The sequence below is a fragment of the Ciconia boyciana genome, chromosome 3 (assembly GCF_034638445.1).
Source record: "Ciconia boyciana chromosome 3, ASM3463844v1, whole genome shotgun sequence".
Lineage (NCBI taxonomy): Eukaryota > Metazoa > Chordata > Aves > Ciconiiformes > Ciconiidae > Ciconia > Ciconia boyciana.
The window spans coordinates 75,480,202-75,501,285 of NC_132936.1; the positions used below are offsets into that span (position 1 = coordinate 75,480,202).

Sequence of the window (21,084 nt, forward strand, 5' to 3'; positions counted from 1 at the left end):
AGAACTAATCACAGGGAAAAACAGTTAATTGGCTTTAATCACCAGCTATTCAAACTTTATCACAAAGTTGAATTAGGGAAAAGGAAACTGCATACAAATTTGCACAGAAATAACACAAAGTATGGATGTAGGAAAGATTAGTTGTTTCCATTGAACATGCTTAAAAAGTTTGCTAAGGAGATTTATAGGAAGACGTATGGGAAGAAAAAACTAACTCCCAATACAAACAGCTATACTGTAATTTTGTAAATTATACAGAACAGTAAATTATTCACATCTTACAGCAACTGATATTTCTGTAAAAGCAGATTACTACCTTTTCCAAGAACAATTCTGATGTAATTAAAAGTAAGATTTTATAATGTAGTTTATAGCAGAAACATAATTCTAGGACTTAATTACACAGATATTTGGTATATTTTTCTATTTTGCAGTTATGGGGGGTGGAGGAAAATTATTACCTCCTTGCTGGTCTCTGATATAGACAAATATCTCAACAAATACTATGCAAATATTGTTTCTAGGATAGCTGTGGTTTATTCCTTAGTAGTAATTAATACAATGTTCAAATCTTTAAGATTCTGTAATGACTGCCTTCCTAAAGCTGATTCCTTTTACTTCTAATGAGATACATTGAATATATTTATTTCTATTTGTGGAGTAAAACTTTGCAATAACAACATATATACATTTGAATGTGTAACCTTGAACTACTATTCTGACTACATTTAAGGTGCATATGTTATCATGTTAAGAAAAAAGAACAGGGCTGATGACTTAAGTGTTTTGAATCAAAACCAGAGATTGTTCTACTTCTTCCACTAAAACATGAGTACTTACAAAGCAGAGTAGTAATGGTTTGAGGCTAAATCATTGAAATAACAACAATCTGGTTTGGAAAATTCTGAAGTCTAACCAAGTAACTGGGATATAAAATATGTACTAGAGACACCTAAGTCCTTTTTCTTTCCTTTTAACCATTCCTGGAAGAGAGTATTTTCTGACCTGTTTTCGAATGCAAGCTCCTTCTTGGTTCCTCAGGCCCCTCAATTGGTTGGTCAGCAAGGAAAACTCGTGCCTGGTCCACAGCATTGAGAATGGTTTGTTCTTTATCCTTCAGTTCACGCCTCAGTGCCTTTTGGGAAGGGAAAGAAGAATGCCATTTGTAACTTAATCTTGTGAATAACAGATACTATACCATTTTCTCTGTTTTCACCTCTCTGACCAGACCTGTCTAGTGAGTAAGTAATAGCCAACATATCATTCAGACTGCAAGATAAAATGTAAATTTTACAAAACAGAAATGGCAAGAATTTAATTAAGGCTAGAAGGGTAATTTTTATAGAACTGACTTGAAGAATTGAACACAAGAAAGATGACGATGGTAGGTTTTAAAAACACTCACCTAACAGAAACTGAAACTACTACATTCCACTTCTAAAAAAAAAAAAAGTAAGATTAAATGGTTTATTGCTATTAACAGGATTGCTAATATATAGTAGATTACTACAACAGACTTTTTTCTTTTTTTGTAGCTGGAATAACAGAAACTTGCATCTACTGAAACTCCAGAATATAATTTCACAACTGCTAAAAAGAATTGCAAAAGTACTTTGCATTCCTTAGAAAATGCTACCTCTTACTTGTGTCTCCTATTTATTAATATTTTTCAAACCTAGAAGATATGTAACCAGAACTTTTATGATGAGACTATATTCTGAAAAAACATCCTTCAAATTAGACAAAAATATTTTGAGCCTTATTATGCACAAACAATTGAGCCTTATATATGGGGGGGGGGGGCGGGGGGGGGGGATTTTTCTTTAAGATGTTTTCATGCTAACGGAAATGAATTTCAGGATATTTTGTTCTCCAGCAATTATGACTTTTTTTAAAGGGTTAAGTGTAACTACCCTTTTTTAAAAAAAGCGTTCATAAGTAGTCAGCTGTAATGTTTCTTATAAAGCATTTTCTTCCATTCAATTTTTTAAGTATAAATCTGACCCACCTAGAAGGAAACTGCTTTGCATGTTTTATTTGTATTACTTTCTACCAACAGAAACACAAGATACTTCAAACATTATTAAAATGCTATGCTTAATTTTTCCAATATATTTTTTAGCTCTAATTACAAAACCAAGGCTTATTTTGCTGACACAATCTGCTCAGGCCCCACTCCAGCTCAAGAAAAGCAGTTAGTCAGTGTTCACAACATTACGTAACAAAATGAGTGCTTTCCACTACAGACAATTGTGAAAAAGTTACCCTGAAAGTCTCACAAATGCTACCCTATCCTTCTCATCAGTAACTCTCTTGATGTCACAAACACAAAAACCACCTACCTCTTGACTTTACCTTAGCAGGAGGCAAGATGTTATCTTTCCCCCCTTCTCGCCCCCTTTTTTGCTTTATCTTCCTCATCTTCCCAAATGCTTCCATTCCTTCTCACTCTACTTCTGCTCCAAATTAAATAAAAAAACCAAAACCCAACAAAAGCTAATCACTGAAAATATGCTAACCTCCATTACATTTAGGAACTTGCATTATACAGTCCTATCTTCAGTAACCATTAACTATTGTCTTTATACAAAAAAACTCTTCAGAACAGTGTTATCTCTATGTGCTTTTGTATAGCAACAATAACAATCAGAAGAATAAGCCCTATTCTTTGTAGGATTCAGTATATACTATGTTTAGTAAGAAACAAAAATTGTAATTTAAAAACCAAGCCCTACTTTGTAAAAAAAAAAAAAAAAAAAAAAAAATTATTTTTTTTTTACAGAAACTGAAGATTGTAAAAGCAACATTCCAGAATCCCTTCAAATCAGCACACTATGTATCAATATTTTAATTTCACATAACACACATTGGAAAAAGACTCTTTAAAATCATCCATATTTTACAATTCATGAAAACATGCTCTATGCAGGAATTTGTTTCAGGAAAGAAGGAAGACAGAAAGCCATTATCACTACTGTGCGATTCAGGCTCAAAATTTACCCATTTTAAAAGCTTTTGGTTAGTAGAGCCTGTGTGGATGCATCATTAAAATATGATCTTAACTTTTAATTTCAAAGATTGTCAGAAACACAGGGGTGATTACTTCAGTGTGAAGTAGGAAATCTTTCTAGAATTACTTTTTTCCCCCCTCCATGCAATTTCCCAAATATTTCCAAAGCATACAAGAAAAAGGAGGCTATGACAGATTTTGAGCCTACTAAGACATTTCAGCAGTTAGAAATAATCTAGAGATGGATCTCTTTTGCTGTGTCTCTTCTGTTTACCTTCACAGATTGTGTTCATCAATTTCTCCTGACCACCCTCAATAAAACTTCAATGAAGTTTGACCTAAGAGACCTTGGATTTCATTCTCTGTTCCTCTCCACCATCCCTGCCACTGAAGCTGTTCAAGCTGAGGTTGGCAACACAAAGATTTTAAGACTTTGGCCCATCAACTCTAAGTCATCCATGGCATTCCATATTAATATATCTTTATTAGCCTGAAAGAAACCTTGCATATGAAATAATAATATTGAAATTATTTAGTGCTAATGAAGAGTATCTTGAGCATACCACAGACTTCTTACATTATGGTTTATACATTTTTTTCTTATGCCACAGATGAAAAAATAATTTTTGGAACAGCCACTCAGACGTCCATAATTTTATTCTTTGTTTCTTAGCAATACTCAATGTATCTCCCCGTCTCTCTCTTTCTGCCGGTAAACAAGAAGAGCTATGAGAGTACATGATGCAAGAATAACCAAATATATCAATAATACCCTCTTGTCCTTCCAGGCAAACCTCTCTGCAACAGAACAAAAAAGAAACACACTTATAAATCTAATCTGAAACTCGAATATCATCTGTCTTGAGTGGACTGAAGAAAGATTTCATTGGAAAAATCACATGTACAAGAACACTACGGAGTAAAAGTAAGTCATAAAAAGCCCGGCAAGGAACATAAAAGCTGCAATACTGAATTTTATTGTTGTATTAAAGATTTTTATATAATAAGAGCAGCAATCGTGTTTTGGTGTTTTATTTAGTATTGCAAAAGATACCTCACCAATGGCTACTCAGAATGGATGCACCTCTTTCAGTAGAGAAGTATATTACTGTGTCACTTCATTCCCCCTTGTTTGTCATTAAGGACTAAAATAATACAGCATTTGTACAGCTTTGAGCATAGCACAGGTTTTGGTAGAGGGAGAATTCTTTCCCTGTAGCTAGCTATACTTTTCAGTGAGAAAATTAGGAGAAAATTAATACTAGAGTTTTGGTATAGATTAAATAAATAATAAGTGAAGGTATGGCAAAAGACTTAAAAGAGGCATCTCAAAACTTGCCACTGAAACTGTCCACTAATAAGGTAAACACAGAATCATATAGGTTGGAAAAGACCTTTAAGATCATTGAGTCCAACCGTAAACCTAACACTACCAAGACCACCACTGTACCATGTCCATAGGCACCTCATCCAAATGTCTTTTAAATACCTCCAGGGATGGGGACTCAACCACTTCCCTGGGCAGCCTCCTCCAATGCTTGACAACACTTTCAGTGAAGTAAAATTTCCTAGTATCCCATCTAAACCTCCCCTGGCACAACTTAAGGCCATTTCCTCTCGTCCTATCACTTGTTACTTGGGAGAAGAGACCGACCCCCACCTCTCTAAAACCTCCTTTCAGGCAGTTGTAGACAGCAATAAGGTCTCCCCTCAGCCTCCTTTTCTCCAGGCTAAACAGCCCCAGGTCCCTCAGCCGCTCCTCATCAGACTTGTGCTCTAGACCCTTCACCAGCTTCGTTGCCCTTCTCTGGACACGCTCCAGCACCTCAATGTCTCTCTTGTAGTGAGGGGCCCAAAACTGAACACAGTATTCCAGGTGTGGCCTCACCAGCGCCAAGTACAGGGGGATGATCACTTCCCTAGTCCTGCTGGCCACGCTATTTCTGATACAAGCCAGGATGCCATTGGCTTTCTTGGCCACCTGGGCACGCTGCTGGCTCATATTCAGATGGCTATTGACCAACATGCCCAGGTCCTTTTCTGCCAGGCAGCTTTCCAGCCACTCTTCCCCAAGCCTGTAGCATTGCATGGGGTTGCTGTGGCCCAAGTGCAGGACCCAGGACTCAGCCTTGTTGAACCTCATACAATTGGCCTTGGCCCATCGATCCAGCCTGTCCAGGTCCCTCTGTAGACCCTTCCTACCCTCAAGCAGATCAACACTCCTGCACAACTTGGTGTCATCCGCAAACTTACTGAGGGTGCACTCGATCTCCTCGTCCAGATCATTGATAAAGATATTAAACAGAACTGGCCCCAGCACAGAGCCCTGGGGAACACCACTTGTGACCGGCCACCAACTGGAGTAAACTCCATTCATCACCACTCTTTGGGCCCGGCCATCCAGCCAGTTCTTTACCCAGCGAAGAGTACACCCGTCCAAGCCATGAGCAGCCAGTTTCTCCAGGAGAATGCTGTGGGAAACCATGTCAAAGGCTTCACTGAAGTCTAGATAGACAACATCCACAGCCTTCCCCTCATCCATTAGGCGGGTCCCCTTGTCATAGAAGGAGATCAGGTTGGTCAAGCAGGACCTGCCTTTCATGAACCCATGCTGGCTGGGCTTGATCCCTTGGTTATCCTCTACATGCCGTGTGATGGCACTCAAGATGATCTGCTCCATCAGCTTCCCCGGTACCGAGGTCAGGCTGACAGGCCTGTAGTTCCCTGGGTCCTCCTTCCAGCCTTTCTTGTAGATGGGTGTCACATTTGCTAACCTCCAGTCAGCAGGGACCTCCCTGGTTAGCCAGGACTGCTGGTAAATGATGGAAAGGGGCTTGGTGAGCACTTCTGCCAGTTCCTTCAGTACTCTCGGGTGGATCTCATCAAGCCCCACAGACTTGTGAGTGTCTATGTGAATACATGGATGCAAGTATTTTTTGAGTCCTGTTGGGTATGCAGATGTGAACGTAAAATGAAAATGTGAATGCTGAGCACATAGATAACACAATTATTTTTTCCCACATGATGCTCTTTTATATTTATAAAAGTACAATGATATTTTAAAGCTATATTGGTCATACAAAAAGGGGCTGTATGCAACTTTGGCAGTAATTCATACCACCATATTTTGTACTACAATTCTATATTGTACAATTACTGTATACTTTAGGTAATGGTTTAAAATGCAAGCTTCACTTCCCTCGGTAATCCGACAGTTGACAGACTACCAAATCCAACATCTACGCTTCCAACAGTTTTATTGCACTTGCAAATTCATTCTTATTCCCTACGTAAACCAGGACCTGGGTTTTTAAAAATTCCCGGAGAAACCAACACTAATTTTAGACATCCTTGATTCTTATAAAAGAAGGGAAAAAAACCCTGAAAACCTAAAACCTGGTGAGCAGATGCAGTGTCAACACGAACAGTTTTCAGAGCTGACCTTAAATAATACTAGCCAAGAATAATTTAAAAAAATCCTCTTTTGAGACCTGAAAAAATTCTTCCCCTGGTAGATGGGCAGAGGCTCACAAAACTACACTCTTGAAATGTTTTATGCAGCATCATACAAAGCAACAACTATGAACAGCATCACAGCAGTCATTCTGCAGGTATGAGGGACATCCTTCAAGTTACTTGGCTATGGCAGAGTAACCCAGGACCCCGCTAACACAATCCTTCTCTCAGGGAAGAGAACAAAGAAGTGTTAGCTGCTTGATTTACAACCATTAGCCAGTGATTTACTCTCCATTTTGATTTGTTCCTCTTTCAGTAACTGTGAAACATATGTTTTTCCCATTATAACTTTGGAAACTATATACCATTTATTCTGTAATACCAAGATAATCTAACCCATTTGCCCTCTCTTCATTAGAGATGCTTATGACTTCTAATATAAAAACTAACTCTTCTTACAAGCTAACATATTTTAAGCTACTGTCTGAATTTACAGACAAGGAATTTGCTTAAACCAAGGCCTTCCAAAATTTCTGTTGGGAATGCTTTGTAGCTGAAGCCTTTTTCCACTCTTGAAAAATTAGAACGCTAGAAAAAATTTTGCTATTCGTTAATTTTTAAACTGTTTAGTGTATCCTGTAAGCACCTATTTCCTTCAATTGCATCTTAAAATTATTTTTTTAGCATAGTAAGTGGGCTTCCAAAATTATGCACTGTTGATTTACAGCCTCTTTTTTCCTCTTTGGAATTGTACAGGCTTGTATTGAGTAATTCAAGGAGCAGATTGGCTTAATAGTTCCAACAGATGAAGGGAAAGCTAATTTCAAAGAAAACACATGGGATGTTTCTTAAAAACAGAACATATTTCAATCAGGTCTCATTATGCACTCTTTCAAGGAAGTAAAGGCACACGTTATTGTAACTCATATCAGTTTATCACATTGTAGCTTTACGTGCCAATCAGCAGCTCCTGTAGCATTTAATTACTTAGTCATCTTTATTCTGCATCCGGTGCTTGAAAAACTCCTGTTACTTTTATACACTAAAATGAAATGGAAAAAATAATCTGTGGCATATAATAGGATGGGGAGAATAAGTAGGATGATTGAGAAAACTTGAAGAATGGAAAGAGGAATTGTTTATAAAGATGACACAGAGATCAAGGTTGTGACTGAGTCTCTGCCAGCTGTCTGCATCATTAAAGAATCAACTAGAAAGAAAATAAGTGTAGCATGTTTAAAAGCTGCTCCTTCACGACAGACACTAATATAACACGTACACATAAAATTTCAAAAGTAAGTATTTTGATCTCTGGACACATCTCTGTGAAAGTCAGTTTTATAATATATCTACCCTAGCTGATATAGAATACATTCACATAAAGAGGAATAGTTGAGATGGTGCATCTCAGCATGCATTTACCTTTTATTACTTCATACTTAGTCTATGTGGCAAGAGAAATAATGACAGAGAAAAATGGCACCTAATATATAACCATTAATATCTGGAGATACATAGAGACATGTGCAGCACATGGGACTTCAAAGACAAGACCCAATCCTACATATTCTGATAATCTGTGACAAACAGTGACCAACATCAGAATAAGGAAAGGAAGGCAAAGATCAGAGTGGAAAAAAAAAGAGGAAGCTGTTTGCCTCTGTAATAAATATATATTGAGTATTTCAGATGCATTTTTTTAAAACAGAAGACTCTAAACAGAAGTTTAAGTTTTGGGGGTTTATCCCACGTCACTTGCAAAAGACTTCTCAAAGACAAGTGAGTGGCGAAGGCTGCATTTTTCTAAATTGTCTCTCAGTTTATCATTTACCACTTGCTGCCTCTATTGCTGTAGTGGCAATACAGAGTGTCCAAATAGTGTGGCAACAACTAGGGTTCAACGTGAGAGTAGACCTGGAAGTCATATCCATAGCAAATTCCTTTTTTGCCTGCATGCACAGGGAAACTAAATTGACAGGAATATAAGAGCATAGATGTGGGCAAAAGAGAGAATCAGACTATGCATACTGGTGATCTCTTACCAGAGACCAATAAATGTTAGCTTACTTAAGACTTTCCCTTTGATTTATCAAAAAAGATGCTTCAAGCCAGAAATAGGGGTATTTCTTCACTGAGACTGTTTGTCCCTTGATAATTTCCCTTCCCACTCTGGTCTGCGGATGAGTGCATGTGGTCATGGCTATTCACTGAAAACATCACCCACCCCTGTATATGCATTAATAGATACGCATTACATGAAATAAGCATCTATAACATTCTCAAACAAAGTGCCTCACAGTAGTACAGACACAGAGATAGAGGATGGAAAGTATGCTTTATCATCTACTGTTCGGACTTGCAGACATGAAATATGAAGCTGTTACTAACATTTTAAAAACTAATAAACTGACCATCTCAAACTGCATCTGTGTATTTATGTGGTGACGCTTTAATTAAGAAAGGGTAATTGACTGCCTTCTGAACTTGTTAAAGTAGTGCAAAAACAGTAAGGCTATTCTCTTCATTTTCTTCTAACAGCATTTTAAAATCAGAAAAAGACGTTTTGAAGCTTGTTTGGAAAGTTTTCACTTAAAATAACCTTGCAGAGACTCTGAAAGGACTCCTTTGTGCACTAGCAAAGAATCCAATACTACATCATGATGGCAGAGGTAAGCTTAATTTTCATACAGATTGCATCAAAAAAGACATTAAAAAGCTATTGTTGAACTAAAGAGTACAAGGCTACACTTTTTCTGAAAAATTAAAATAAAAACAGTTTTTCATACAGTTAATGATTTGCCAAGAAAGAACCTCTCTAGTCTTTTCTGAAGGAAGAACTGCTGCAAGTCCTCCATTCCCTAGAGATGCTACAGGATCTAAATCCAACTAGGGATGAAAAGAGACACTGCTTAATTGAGCAAAGGTTACAAAAAATGAAGCATAATGATGGTCATTAATGTGTCTTCCAGCACCAATAATCTTATGTAACTGGATTTCCTATTTCCTAGCCCACTGAAATGAGACTTTGTTATTTGTGTTTCTAGGTCAATGATAACCAAAAGCCTTGGTTGCCCTGAGAAGTTTGGAGGGCTTGACAGAGCATAGTCTTAGGCACTGGAAAGCGTGGAATGCTTGCAGCTATTTTGTCTTTTTTTTTTTTTTTTTTAATATGATTTGGAACTAATTATGTTGGGGAAAAAAAAACCAAAAAACAACACTGTGCATCCCTGAGCTGTTGCCAAAGACTTTATCTTCAAAGCAGTTTTTCTAAAAAATATTATTGTTCTAAAAATTATTGTTCTTTACACAAAAGTAATCTGGAAAGACAGAGATCCCAGTGTGTTAACACAAATTCCCCACTGAATGAACTACTGAAATCCTCAGAATTATAGTCATTCTGGATTTCTCCAGGTTTCCACTAACTTTTTTGTTGTGATGGGTTTGCCACATGCTTAGCACATATCCACTGAACTTGCTTTGTTGGGTCTTTTTCCCTTCTTCAAGAAAGCCATGTTTTGAATATTCAACTCTTACTTTGCATTTCACTGTACTAAGAGAGGAATCTCCTTTCTATGGCTAAGCCTTCTCTCTTATCAGTGACAATATTGACCAGGACTGTTAAAGGGACGGCAATCTGTTTTTCTTTTGTTTTTATGTGCTCTAGTTTTTTAATGGAAAAAAATAAAGTATCATATAAACAAAATAGAACAAAACCTGCAAGAATACAACATTTCTTTTGCTCATCCAGCCAGTTACTAAGCTAACTGAGCATATTTTGTCTAAAGCCATCGTAATACGACAGCTAAAAAAGGGCATGAGAATCATAAAATTTGATGGCTTGAATAAAACTACACGGAAGTAGATTAAAACAGGCTTGTTTTACATTGCGATGCGCAGGAAAAAAAGTAATGTTTTTAATGGTGCTTTTAGAAAAAAAAAACCCATCTGTTTAACATACCTAATCAGGATTTAGTATAGGAATTCATACAGGTTGCACCCCAGAGACAGCAAAAATGCCTCAGTCAGAGTGTGGAGTCTGACAGAGAGACAGAGAGGGAAGCTCTTGAAGCTTTCCACTCTTTGGGTGATGGAAAAAAGTATTTACTTTTACACAAGAGCACTAATCATCCTGCTAGCCGTGGAATCAATTTTCAAATGCCAACCTGCTTGTAAATACATATTCAGTTTTACATCAAAGGACTACAGTGTGCTTTTGGTGAAAGAAAATTAATCCCACCAACCTTTACTATGGAAACATGACAACCATCCTGTATCAACAACCTTGAAAGACTAGAGTTGTTTTGTTTTTTTTTTTAAACCTACGCTGAGGAAAGTTATAACTAGGTTTGCAGGGCAGAAAGAAAAATGAACATGCAACTTCTGGTTTGGATTTTTCCTGGAGAAGAAGATTACACACTTCATACTAAAAGGATTAACAAGCAAGTTGTGATTGTTAACACAGATGCTTGTGTTTAACAATTACAGATGATCAAACCCTCCATTTTAGATCAGATCCAAATAACAGCACTTCAAAAGTGAAATACCATTGAACACTAGGCCAAGGTTCAAAACAAACTGGAGAAGAAAATGCCATCTACATATCATCTATGCAGCCTACAGAAATATTTTGGGGGTTTTTTTGTAAGACACAAACACACATACATACAGCTGTAAAATAGTTCACTGTGCCCCAATGAATTATAAAATAGTAATATGCTCAATGAAACCTCTTCAATCCTACAGTTACCACTCTGCAAACACATTTGAGGCCGGACAGGCAGCAAGTGCACATCTACTGATGTGCTCCTCGCTTCAGGAAAGGCACACCTAGGCACCAACCCATAGATAAGAAAAACTGAACAGCAATTTGAAACCTCCCATTTTATTGTTGACTTCATTACTGATTTTAGAAATGCTACTGATGACATATATTCCCATAAGAACCCAACAACTTAATGAACAGTTTAACAAATAACGCGTTTCCAGTCATTCCTTTCAGGCATTCAGGTATTGCTTTGTTATTGACTAATATCAGCCGACTAGAAAGATGACAGGTTGTGATGTAGCAATCATTTCACAATTATTTTGTAATTCATATATTTTTACAGTTATCTGAAAGGACAGAACCAGATCTAGAGCAAAACTGATATATACCGCTCCTCCTGCCTCAATCACCTGAGCAGGACATGGAATCTACTTTAATAAGGGCTTCTCCTTTACAAGTGACTAGATGGCAAAAGTGATTTAAAAATCTGACATGAGATACAAATGCTTTAAAAAGCTCAACCTTCTAATAACTATTAGACTTTTAACATTAGTTGTGATCTAGAAACTCTGGACTACACTTAAGACAGACCCCAAAACGCTGAATAAAGCCAACCAAATGGTAACAGTATATGCAGGAAACCCCAATAGTCTCCTCATTCCTCCATCTTCAAAGCAGCCTCTTCTTTTTAGGAAAATTTATTGTCTTCCATTGCTACCACGATTTTTTAAATTATAAAAATACAAGAGTAGCAACCTTTTACTATCTGTGAACTGCACTGAATATTTTTCTAATTAAAATGTTGTTTTAAAGGAAAAAAAGGTTCACCAACCACGATGCTTTAGATATGCATGCCAAAATACATAATGAGAGACCTTCTGCTATTTTATGTGAAACATGAAAAACATCTATCATTCCTATCGGTACAAAGGATTTGTTTAATGCTGAATATTGGCAGCATATACAAACTGAAGGCATCTTCCTATATAGAAGAAAACAAAAGTGATTTGATGGTATCTGTGGGATTAGTATGAAAACGAATTGTCGGTAATTTTAAAGACAATTCTCCATTCTAAGTATATGGAATTAGAAAAAACTCCACTATCTATGCAACTCTGAGAAAAACACATCATGAATTTTCATGAAGAACCCAGCTTCAAATTCTTGAAGACACAGTCTCTGAGGATTCTGTAATCAAACAGAAGTATCACGGACATTCGTATACATCTCTGATGGACAGAACGTGGGAAGTGACCCTCTCTACTTTCTCCATTTTCTTTTGCTTATCCCCCCAATCTCTGCTACTGGCTCCTGTCAGAAACAGAGCAACAGCTTATATGAAACTTGAGGACAAACCAGAACCTTTATTCTAACATGTACAAGAACTGGTGTCCAGACAAAGGGGACTGACACTAAGGAATCAGCAAAGATGCAATACCATTTTAAATTGTCTGCCAAAAACACCCCAAACAACCCCATAGGAAAACATCACTGTACAATGCCAAATAAAGCATTGCAGTGAGTCTGTTTCAAAGGCATTTAAAGATATTATACTCTCTAAAAATCAACCTTCAAGACAAGGCAATATATCATCAAAATAAGGATCCTTCAATTTCAGATGAAAATGATTTGTAGAGCTATCTACAGAACAGAAGTTACATTTCTTCCACAGTCAAAATCAAAGTTTTACCTCCTTTGAAGAAGCAAGGGAAATTTGTGTCCTCGATGCTAACTCTAATTAGCTTCAAACTGTGAAACTGTGCAGTGTATAGCATATAACAGTATAGCTTTGGACAAGTTTTACTACTCAGTTCCATAAACCCCAACAAATGAGGTTATGGTGGAAACCCTGTCAGAGTGTCAAATTCACATCTCTTTACGGGTAGCAACTTGTATAACTTCTGCTTTTTATATCAGAAAATACTCACAGGGAAAGGTGAGGGAGGGATAAAGAACAAAAAAAAGCATTATTTTTTTAATGCATCCTAACCACGCAATGCCTCCAGCCTGACACAAGACACACAAAACATCTGCTGCATATTAAATGGCTTATTACTTAATTTAGCAAGAGCACTCAAATATTCTATTACTAATGGTAACCACACATATCTGCAGTGTCTTGCACTATTTCCCTGCACCATGCCATGGTAACCATCTACCTCTTCAACATAAGAGAGAGAAATTCCTCTGCCTTTGCTTGCCAGCAACAGACAGGCTTGGGTTTGTTTAGCCTGTATTACTACTGAGCACTTATGAACCGTCAGTGTTAACAAGCCGTAAGACTCTTGCATCAAACTGAGATGATAATACCATTAACAAGTTGGGTGCTGCATTGTTGTTGTTAAGAGTAGTTAAACTCAGGTCACCTTTTGGTCATTTTGGGTGATTAAAATTTCCTCTGCATTTCTTCAAACAAATGGGACAAGTCTAATATGTTTGGTCTCATAAGCTACTTTACTATTAAATGGTACCTACTATATTACTGCAGAGGTCTTGAGAAAGATTTTTAGTAACTGCAGTTCAAACTCTAGACACTCAAGAACAACTTTATGGTATGCAGCACTATGAATATTTGTTCAATATACAAAGATAGGCTGCACTTTGTGAACATGCCCGTGTCTCACAGGTGAGAAAGGTTTCCTGTAACATCAGCCTCCTCAGTGCAAGTGTACATCAGGGTCCTCACTGACGAATTGCTATCATCAAAAAAAATGGGTTGTATTACATGACATCACCTATGAATTATTTATAATCAGAAAAGTGAGATCACTGCAAAAAGTCTCAGAGGAGCATCTCCTGTCTGACAGTTGCATAAGGGCAGGAATATTTCCCTCTGCAGAAGGAAGCACAGGCACCAGAGCCCAGCTGAATGCTAAAGCAGCAAAATGCTAGAGACTAGTTGCAATTTGAGACTACCTCTAGTGTTCCTGTTCTGGTTTTTGGCTTTGGTTGTGTATGTATGCATACATGACAGAGGACTGCTACTGGAAATCCTTTCAGAAGCAGAAATCCTGTCATAGCTAATTACTCCTCTTTCTTAGAAATAGTCACTTTGATTTCTCTTCAGAAGCAAATGGTCTAGACAGGCAACAGAATAATTACCAAACAGTCAACAATCTGTCCTCTACTGATGGATTCTCCCGATGCAGCAGAATACCAGAGAGTCAGGGACAGACAGCAGACGAGCAGCTACACTGGCTCAGAACAAAGGTCCTGTGTCACCAGGACCAGCCGCAAAACTCATGTCAACTAAATTATGCTCAAAGTAGGGGGGCGAGGGGGGGAAGACACAAAATTATCAGAGCTCAACCCAGAAAGTTTTCCCCTGTCAAACTACAATTCCTTATTATGCTTGCACCATAATCTCTCTCATGGTTTGTGTTACATGCTCCCCTCTCCCTAATTCCCTAATCATTCTCTCTTGGTTATTTTATATCACCAAGGTCTACCTCTCCCCGGCTTGTCTCTTTTTGCTCTCCACTTATCCGCTATAGCTTCCCATTTTCAAAACTACCTAAACTGACAGAGTCTTTGTAAAGCTTATACCATATAGTGGGTTACTGTGATATGACAGATTATAATGGATCTCTGGTTTCGGACACTTCTCCAAAATTTCCTGTCTCTGGATCACTAGCTAGTATTTCCAACATCTGCTCAGTAGGGAAAAATTACTGTAAAACCACCACTGCAAAAAATAAGCAGTGTTTGAGATGGGAAACATTCTACCCCAGACAATTCTCCAGGCATATTTGGGAGAGACATGAGGAAGGAATACCTTAAGGGCAACAAGACTCTTTCCCTCTGGTTAGTCACCTCCTTCAGCTGGTTCTAGTTGCCATCAGAAGTTATTGCAAATGTTGTCATTAACCATTTTTTTGCAGGACTACAAAGTGGTTTTCCATTTATGAGAAAGAAGTCATTTAATATAACTGGCACTAATTTGGGGTCAATTAGTGAAAGAGACTAGTACTTAAAAGCATACTTCCATGAAGCAAGGCATATTAAAGTTAACTCAGCTCCACAAATACTTTCCCACAGAAGGCGGACACATCAGACAGATCACAAGACTTATTACTTATGTTCGTTCACTTCATTTCCTTTCTCTGCTTTGTTTCTTTTGTTTCTCCAGTATGAAAAGCTTTTTTAAAATTTTTTTTTAAGCTCTTCAGGCAAAGAATTGGAATATTTTACATGTAGTAAAACCAGCGTCTATTAAACAGGATTTCTTTTTCTTTAGAAACTAAGAATTTGAAACCATAAACAATTTCTCATTAAGAAGCAAAAAAATGCATGCAATCGAATTGTTATTTTTAGTCCTCAATACTTAGAAACAAGCCGTATGCCATGGCAAAGTTACCTAGCAAAGGTACGGAGAGAAATAGAAGCAATAAGTAAAATGCTGAAAGTATAAACAATAACACTGAGAACCAAGGCAGGGAATGTCTTAAAACCAAAAACTAGAATTGGTTTTAATGACTGGATGCCATTAGGAGTAACAAAGAATATTCTGACATATCTATAACCATATTTCCCAGAAATGTAAATATCAACTTAAAGTCATTTTTTGAAAAAAGTGAAAATATGTAAACAAGCAGTGCAGCAAGACTGGTTCCTTACCCCAGAAACCCTTAATGAAAAGTGTACACCATAAATACAGATTTTAAAAACAGTAAAGGAATTTAACTTATTTAGTTCATTTATATTGTATTTAGTAACAGACTGCTCTAGCTTCAGTGCTTCTAACTCAGGAAAGAAGTCATTGCTTTCTTAGAAATCTCTTCACATTCATCTACAAGTATAACCAAAATGTGGTTTATTTGCTATATATATATATATATATTCTTAGACCACACACGTCATCTTAGTACCCAAACGTTTTCCAAGACAGCATTAAGCAATGTGTTTCACATCTGCCCTGTGTTTGTTCTTTCATTTTCTCTCCAGCAAGGAAAGTACCTTTGTTTTTACATACCATGGGGTTTTGTTTGTTTGTTTTACATACTGCGCTGTTTACTACCAGCCATTCCTTCATGTAAGTTTACTTCATGATCACAACTTCAGATCCAGTGTTAAGATAAATAACTTCTTCCTCCTCTTCCAGTGCTGCTGCACCACCACCATGAAAAGCATAAGTAGGAAGACATGGGTGAAAAAAGGGTTTGAGTAACTGCAGCTAAGCAACTATGCTCACCAGACAAAGAATCTCTTAGCAGCCAGAAATGTCAAAAGGCATTATCTGCATGCTCATACAGAAGAGTACAAGATCATCAGAAAATCATCCCAAATGAGGCTGACCTATTGAGAATGAGTAATTTCAACCAAGCATGACTGCCTTGTAGCTTCAGACTCCTCGGCATGTTTCTCTCTGCCCGTACACATCACCTCCTCTCTGCTCAGCTCTGTCCACTGCATTCGAGCCTCTGAGCATCACAAATACAGCATGACAGAGAAAAATGCTGATTGCTTGCACATCGCTGGCGTTCCCACAGTGGTCAGTTCCCACACTACCTGTGTGCAGACATCAAGCACCACTGCAGAATGAATTGATCTTTGCAGAATGCCAACACAAAACTGTGCTGAATATCAGAGATACAGTTTTCAAGGAACCTTTCATTGGGCTCCTTTCTCCAAGAAAGGCTAGTACCATCACAGCACATCACTGGGCACCTCTACCAATGTTCACAGAAGAAAAGCTGTAGCAGAATTTAGGACTTTTCTTTAATAAACAATGTGGGTTGGGCTTGGATATTTATTATTGCGAGCAGTAGTTCATCTTGTAAGCTCAGTTTCTCAGTGTAGCCCTTTGACATGGAAGGCTGGATATAAGTTAGGTATGCACAACTCTACAAGCATCTTTTCGGTTAGCTTATATTTGTGTATGTCCAGTACTAATCATCTTGTCACTACCAAAGTAATAGTTTCCTTTAAAGTACACATAATATTAAGGATGCAAACTGAGCTAATCAGAAAGTCAAGGTGTTACGACAGCTTTGCTGCAGTGACAATGGCAGCCTGATCACAAGCTTGTGTACTCTTCCTCCCTCAATGTCCTTCATACTTTGAATGACTAATGTCAGTCAAATGCAACGAATAGAAAGATTTGTTCTGTATTTCCTTTACTTTCTCATTATTCAGAGAACAAGCCAAATAACACATACATAAGACAGAATGGGTGAAAATCATTGTAGCTTTTCAATTTTGTAGACTCATCTATTTACTGTCTACCTCGTAAGCATTAAAGATGTGCTTATTCTAAAACATTCCTTTCCAAGTTTAGGAAATACAACAAAAATGTTATGCTACATCTATGAATGTGGCACTAAAATGAGGAATGATGAAGCACCAATGCCATACGGGAAGTTTCTGAGTCAGGGAAGGAAGAAAATCCCAGTACTTGTCTGAACCTGGGCTCAAGTACCTTCAAGTGCCTCACTCCCAGCTTTCCACAAACGGGACTGTACCTAACTCAAACATAGGAGCACTGAATTTCAAATTCTATACGGAAGTCATCCTCCTCCTCATATCCAAAAAATGAACTGAACAGAATATCTAAACAGAACAAAGTAATGCAGTGTGAAAGTGCCCAAGTTTGTGTATGCTGCAAGAGCACTACAACTGCTGTCAGCTAGATCTCTACATAGGCTAATTTCTCTTACTGAAAAACTCGTTTGTTACTAGCATACATGTCTGTACTGCACTGCTGGGTAGACATAACCTATCTGTTATGTATGAAAGGAAAAACGGAAATAGTTTGATCATCGGGAACTCATAGAGAATGGAGAACTAATAAAGACAGACTTTTTAAACACTCCTCAGCAAGGGAAAATACTTCTGCCAGTTAGATGCTGTTCCCTCTTCAGTCTGGATTCAGGACTTCTCAGCTTTTTAAAACCTCAGCAGTATGGAGCTTTACAGATTTGCCTTGCCACTGGAAGTCTGTCAGATCTTCAGTGCTTCCTACACCTCCTATTTCTTCCCTGGGGACAAAGCCTGCCGCGTGGGGTTGGTGTGTATGTACCCAGTCGATGGCACGGCTTCTCTGTGGCTCTGGGAGCAGCCGTGGAAGCAAAGCAGAACACTCGGGCACTGATCTTGCTTTACATGAAACTACTGTATAAGGCTGTGTATGACTCTCTACAACTTCTAGAAACCCCCCAAGGCCTCACGTGCCGAACCCAACATTTAGACCTTTCAACTCAATGCGCAAGAGCAGTGCCAAGAACCGAAGCTGTTTGTGGATGTGGGCAAGTCCCTCACACACGGAGAGGGGCAAGGACATGATGCCTGTTGGCCAAAAGTGAAGAAAAGTACTCAGACATTTGCCTAGGGGACAAGCTACACTTGAAGTTTCTTCAGTGCAGGTTAAGCAGTGCTAACTAACAGACAGCTGCCAAACCTCTGAGAGACACCAGCAATTCAACTATGGGAAAACATGCCAAAATACACAAAGAAATTGATTATGTATTTTCCCATCTAGCATTCCAGTAGAAGAAAAAGCACATTGTTCAACTAAACCAACCTGGACCCAAACACCAGTTTAAGCTCACTTAGCAAGGATATTATGAGCATATTCATTATTCCAAGAGCAGAGGTCCATATAGGGGATTTTATCACTACATGCAACTACTCTTAGCTTTTTGTTTTTCTCCCTCTTCCCTAACTTTTTTTTGATTCCAGATGTGGTTATAACTTGTAAATACAGCCTTATATTTACAAACAACAAGTGCACAGTTTCAACACATGCCAGTTTGTGCCACTCAAGTAAGACTTTGGAAAAAAAGAAAAAACCCTAATCCTGCAGTTTCCCCTCTAGTTACCTACGTAGCACCCAGAGCAGCCTCCTTCAGCTTTCTTTTTCTTCCAACAGCCCAAAAGAGCATCACCAAGCTTTACAATGTCAAAGAAAAAACCAAAATCAAAATAGTATTTTCTGCCAACTTCACAGGAGTAGATTAGTTCCAGGCACTTTCGACAAGTAACCAAACAGTGCTTCTGCCAGCTACATTTCTTGTCTCAACCTTGAAATCATTAGCAGTTTGGAGTGAAATTCTCTGTCGAAAGCATAAGAGACTTAAATTTTAAAATATTGAAATAGAAATCCCCAATCCTTATGATGAATATACATCTCTCTTCTCTGTGTATTTAATTAGAACAATAGGTAATTTCTACATAAGTCAAAAGCGCTGTTGAAAACAAATCAACAGATCAATAGTGCTCAATATAAGAAAGCTAAGCACTGCCTGTTTTAATGACCCAAGCCTAGAAACTTTCTAAATCCTCACAATTAAAAGAAATATATATCACCCCAAGTTCTCATTCTTTTTTATTCATACCAAAAACCCGCCAGGATTACTAAGCACCTAGCCCTAGAAAAAGTCTAATAAACTTAGAAAATACTACTTCTCAGATACAATATTTAGGTTACAACTGTTCAGTAATAATTTTTACTCCCAGTTTAGAGGGTTCTGAGTCACTACTGCAGCAGGGGAAGAAAAGGTTAATCGGAGTCTACTTTTTACTCAGAGCCTGGAGACTTGTTTCTATATCAGGCGCTGAGGCTCCTGAAAGCGTCCATACCCAGCGTGATGGCATACGCTAACCACAGCGCTGATGTCAGCGTGAAGCATTGCACAGTGTCTCTCTGCTTCAAAACTAGGTGGAAACTCACGCGCAGAGAATGCAGAGGGCACAACTGGCAGACGCCATCGATTATTATCAGAAAAATGAGACCCTCCCACTCCCTTGCATTTATTTGATGATAAAAATATTTTCACATCAGGCTTCCCTCTTTTCTTTCAGATCATCAAAATGTTGTATTTTTAGCATTTTGTTCAGTTGGAGGGTTTCTTCCCTGGCTTGAATATGATCCCTTTAAGGCAGTGAATGCTTACACAAACTTCTAGCCTATCCCCTCTGAGGCAGGTTCATCACTCAAAAAGGAGATGGAAGTGCAAAAGAGAAAATGTACAAATTGCTATTACTTAAAAAAAAAAAAGGAAAGAAAAAAAAGACTTCATATCAGGCGAATTCCAAGGTGAATTAATATAGACTGTATAAAACCTAGAACAAGGGGGGAAAAAAAGAATATTTTTAGAAGATGACTTGAAGTAATATTTAACTGAAAAAAACATGTATTTGTTCCAGTAATTTCTTTAAAATTATCTCATTTACTATTCTCTCTTCTATTAGTCATAATCCTAAATTCTTGCTGACCCGTTTCACTGACTTAATGAAAAATATACCATTAAAAGTAATGATTTGCTTCAATCTCTGAAGTCTCTGTTGGTACTGAATATTTTAATTTACACTCAAGTGAATCACACATTTATAACAGTATGCATACTTTTAATGACTGTTTATAAAATCATAAGCATAGTCCTTTCATTAATCAAGAGATTTTACTTTAAATTTAAGAAATTCTTCAAGCATGTAAGTTGCAAACCAGCTGCTTCAAGGGAAAGAAAGTCTTCTGTGGTTTTTTTTTTAATCTATTGTATTACCTATATTAGGACTTTTCAACTAAAAAATACTTAGTAATATAGAAGGAATGTATAAAACTCACTCCAACTTCAAACAAAAGTGAAAATAAATGTATCTGAATATTTACTTAATGATTTACGCCTTTAGTTTACTACTCTCTCTAAAGTTATAAATACTTGCTCGCAAAAACAAAATTGCCAATGACAATGTTAGGAAACTAACTGGGAAATATCATTGATTTATTGTGTTATACCATCAAACATTGGCATAAGTATTTTTTTTTTCCCCCATTTACACATTCATTTAACAAGAAAGGTCTAAAAGATGAAAATCATACTGTAAAATAAATAAATTACTAGCATCAGCAGCTATT

General features: G+C 37.5%; 1 protein-coding gene across 3 annotated transcripts in view; it reads right to left on the reverse strand.

Annotated features, from left to right (window-relative positions):
- UTRN (utrophin) overlaps window positions 1–21,084 on the reverse strand; it is a 393,293-nt gene that overhangs the window by 99,348 nt on the left and 272,861 nt on the right. For all 3 annotated transcript variants that reach the window (XM_072856186.1, XM_072856185.1, XM_072856184.1), the window contains one exon: window positions 1,006–1,135. In XM_072856186.1, coding sequence (XP_072712287.1) covers window positions 1,006–1,135 — 130 coding nt within the window. The remainder of the gene's footprint in view (window positions 1–1,005; window positions 1,136–21,084) is intronic.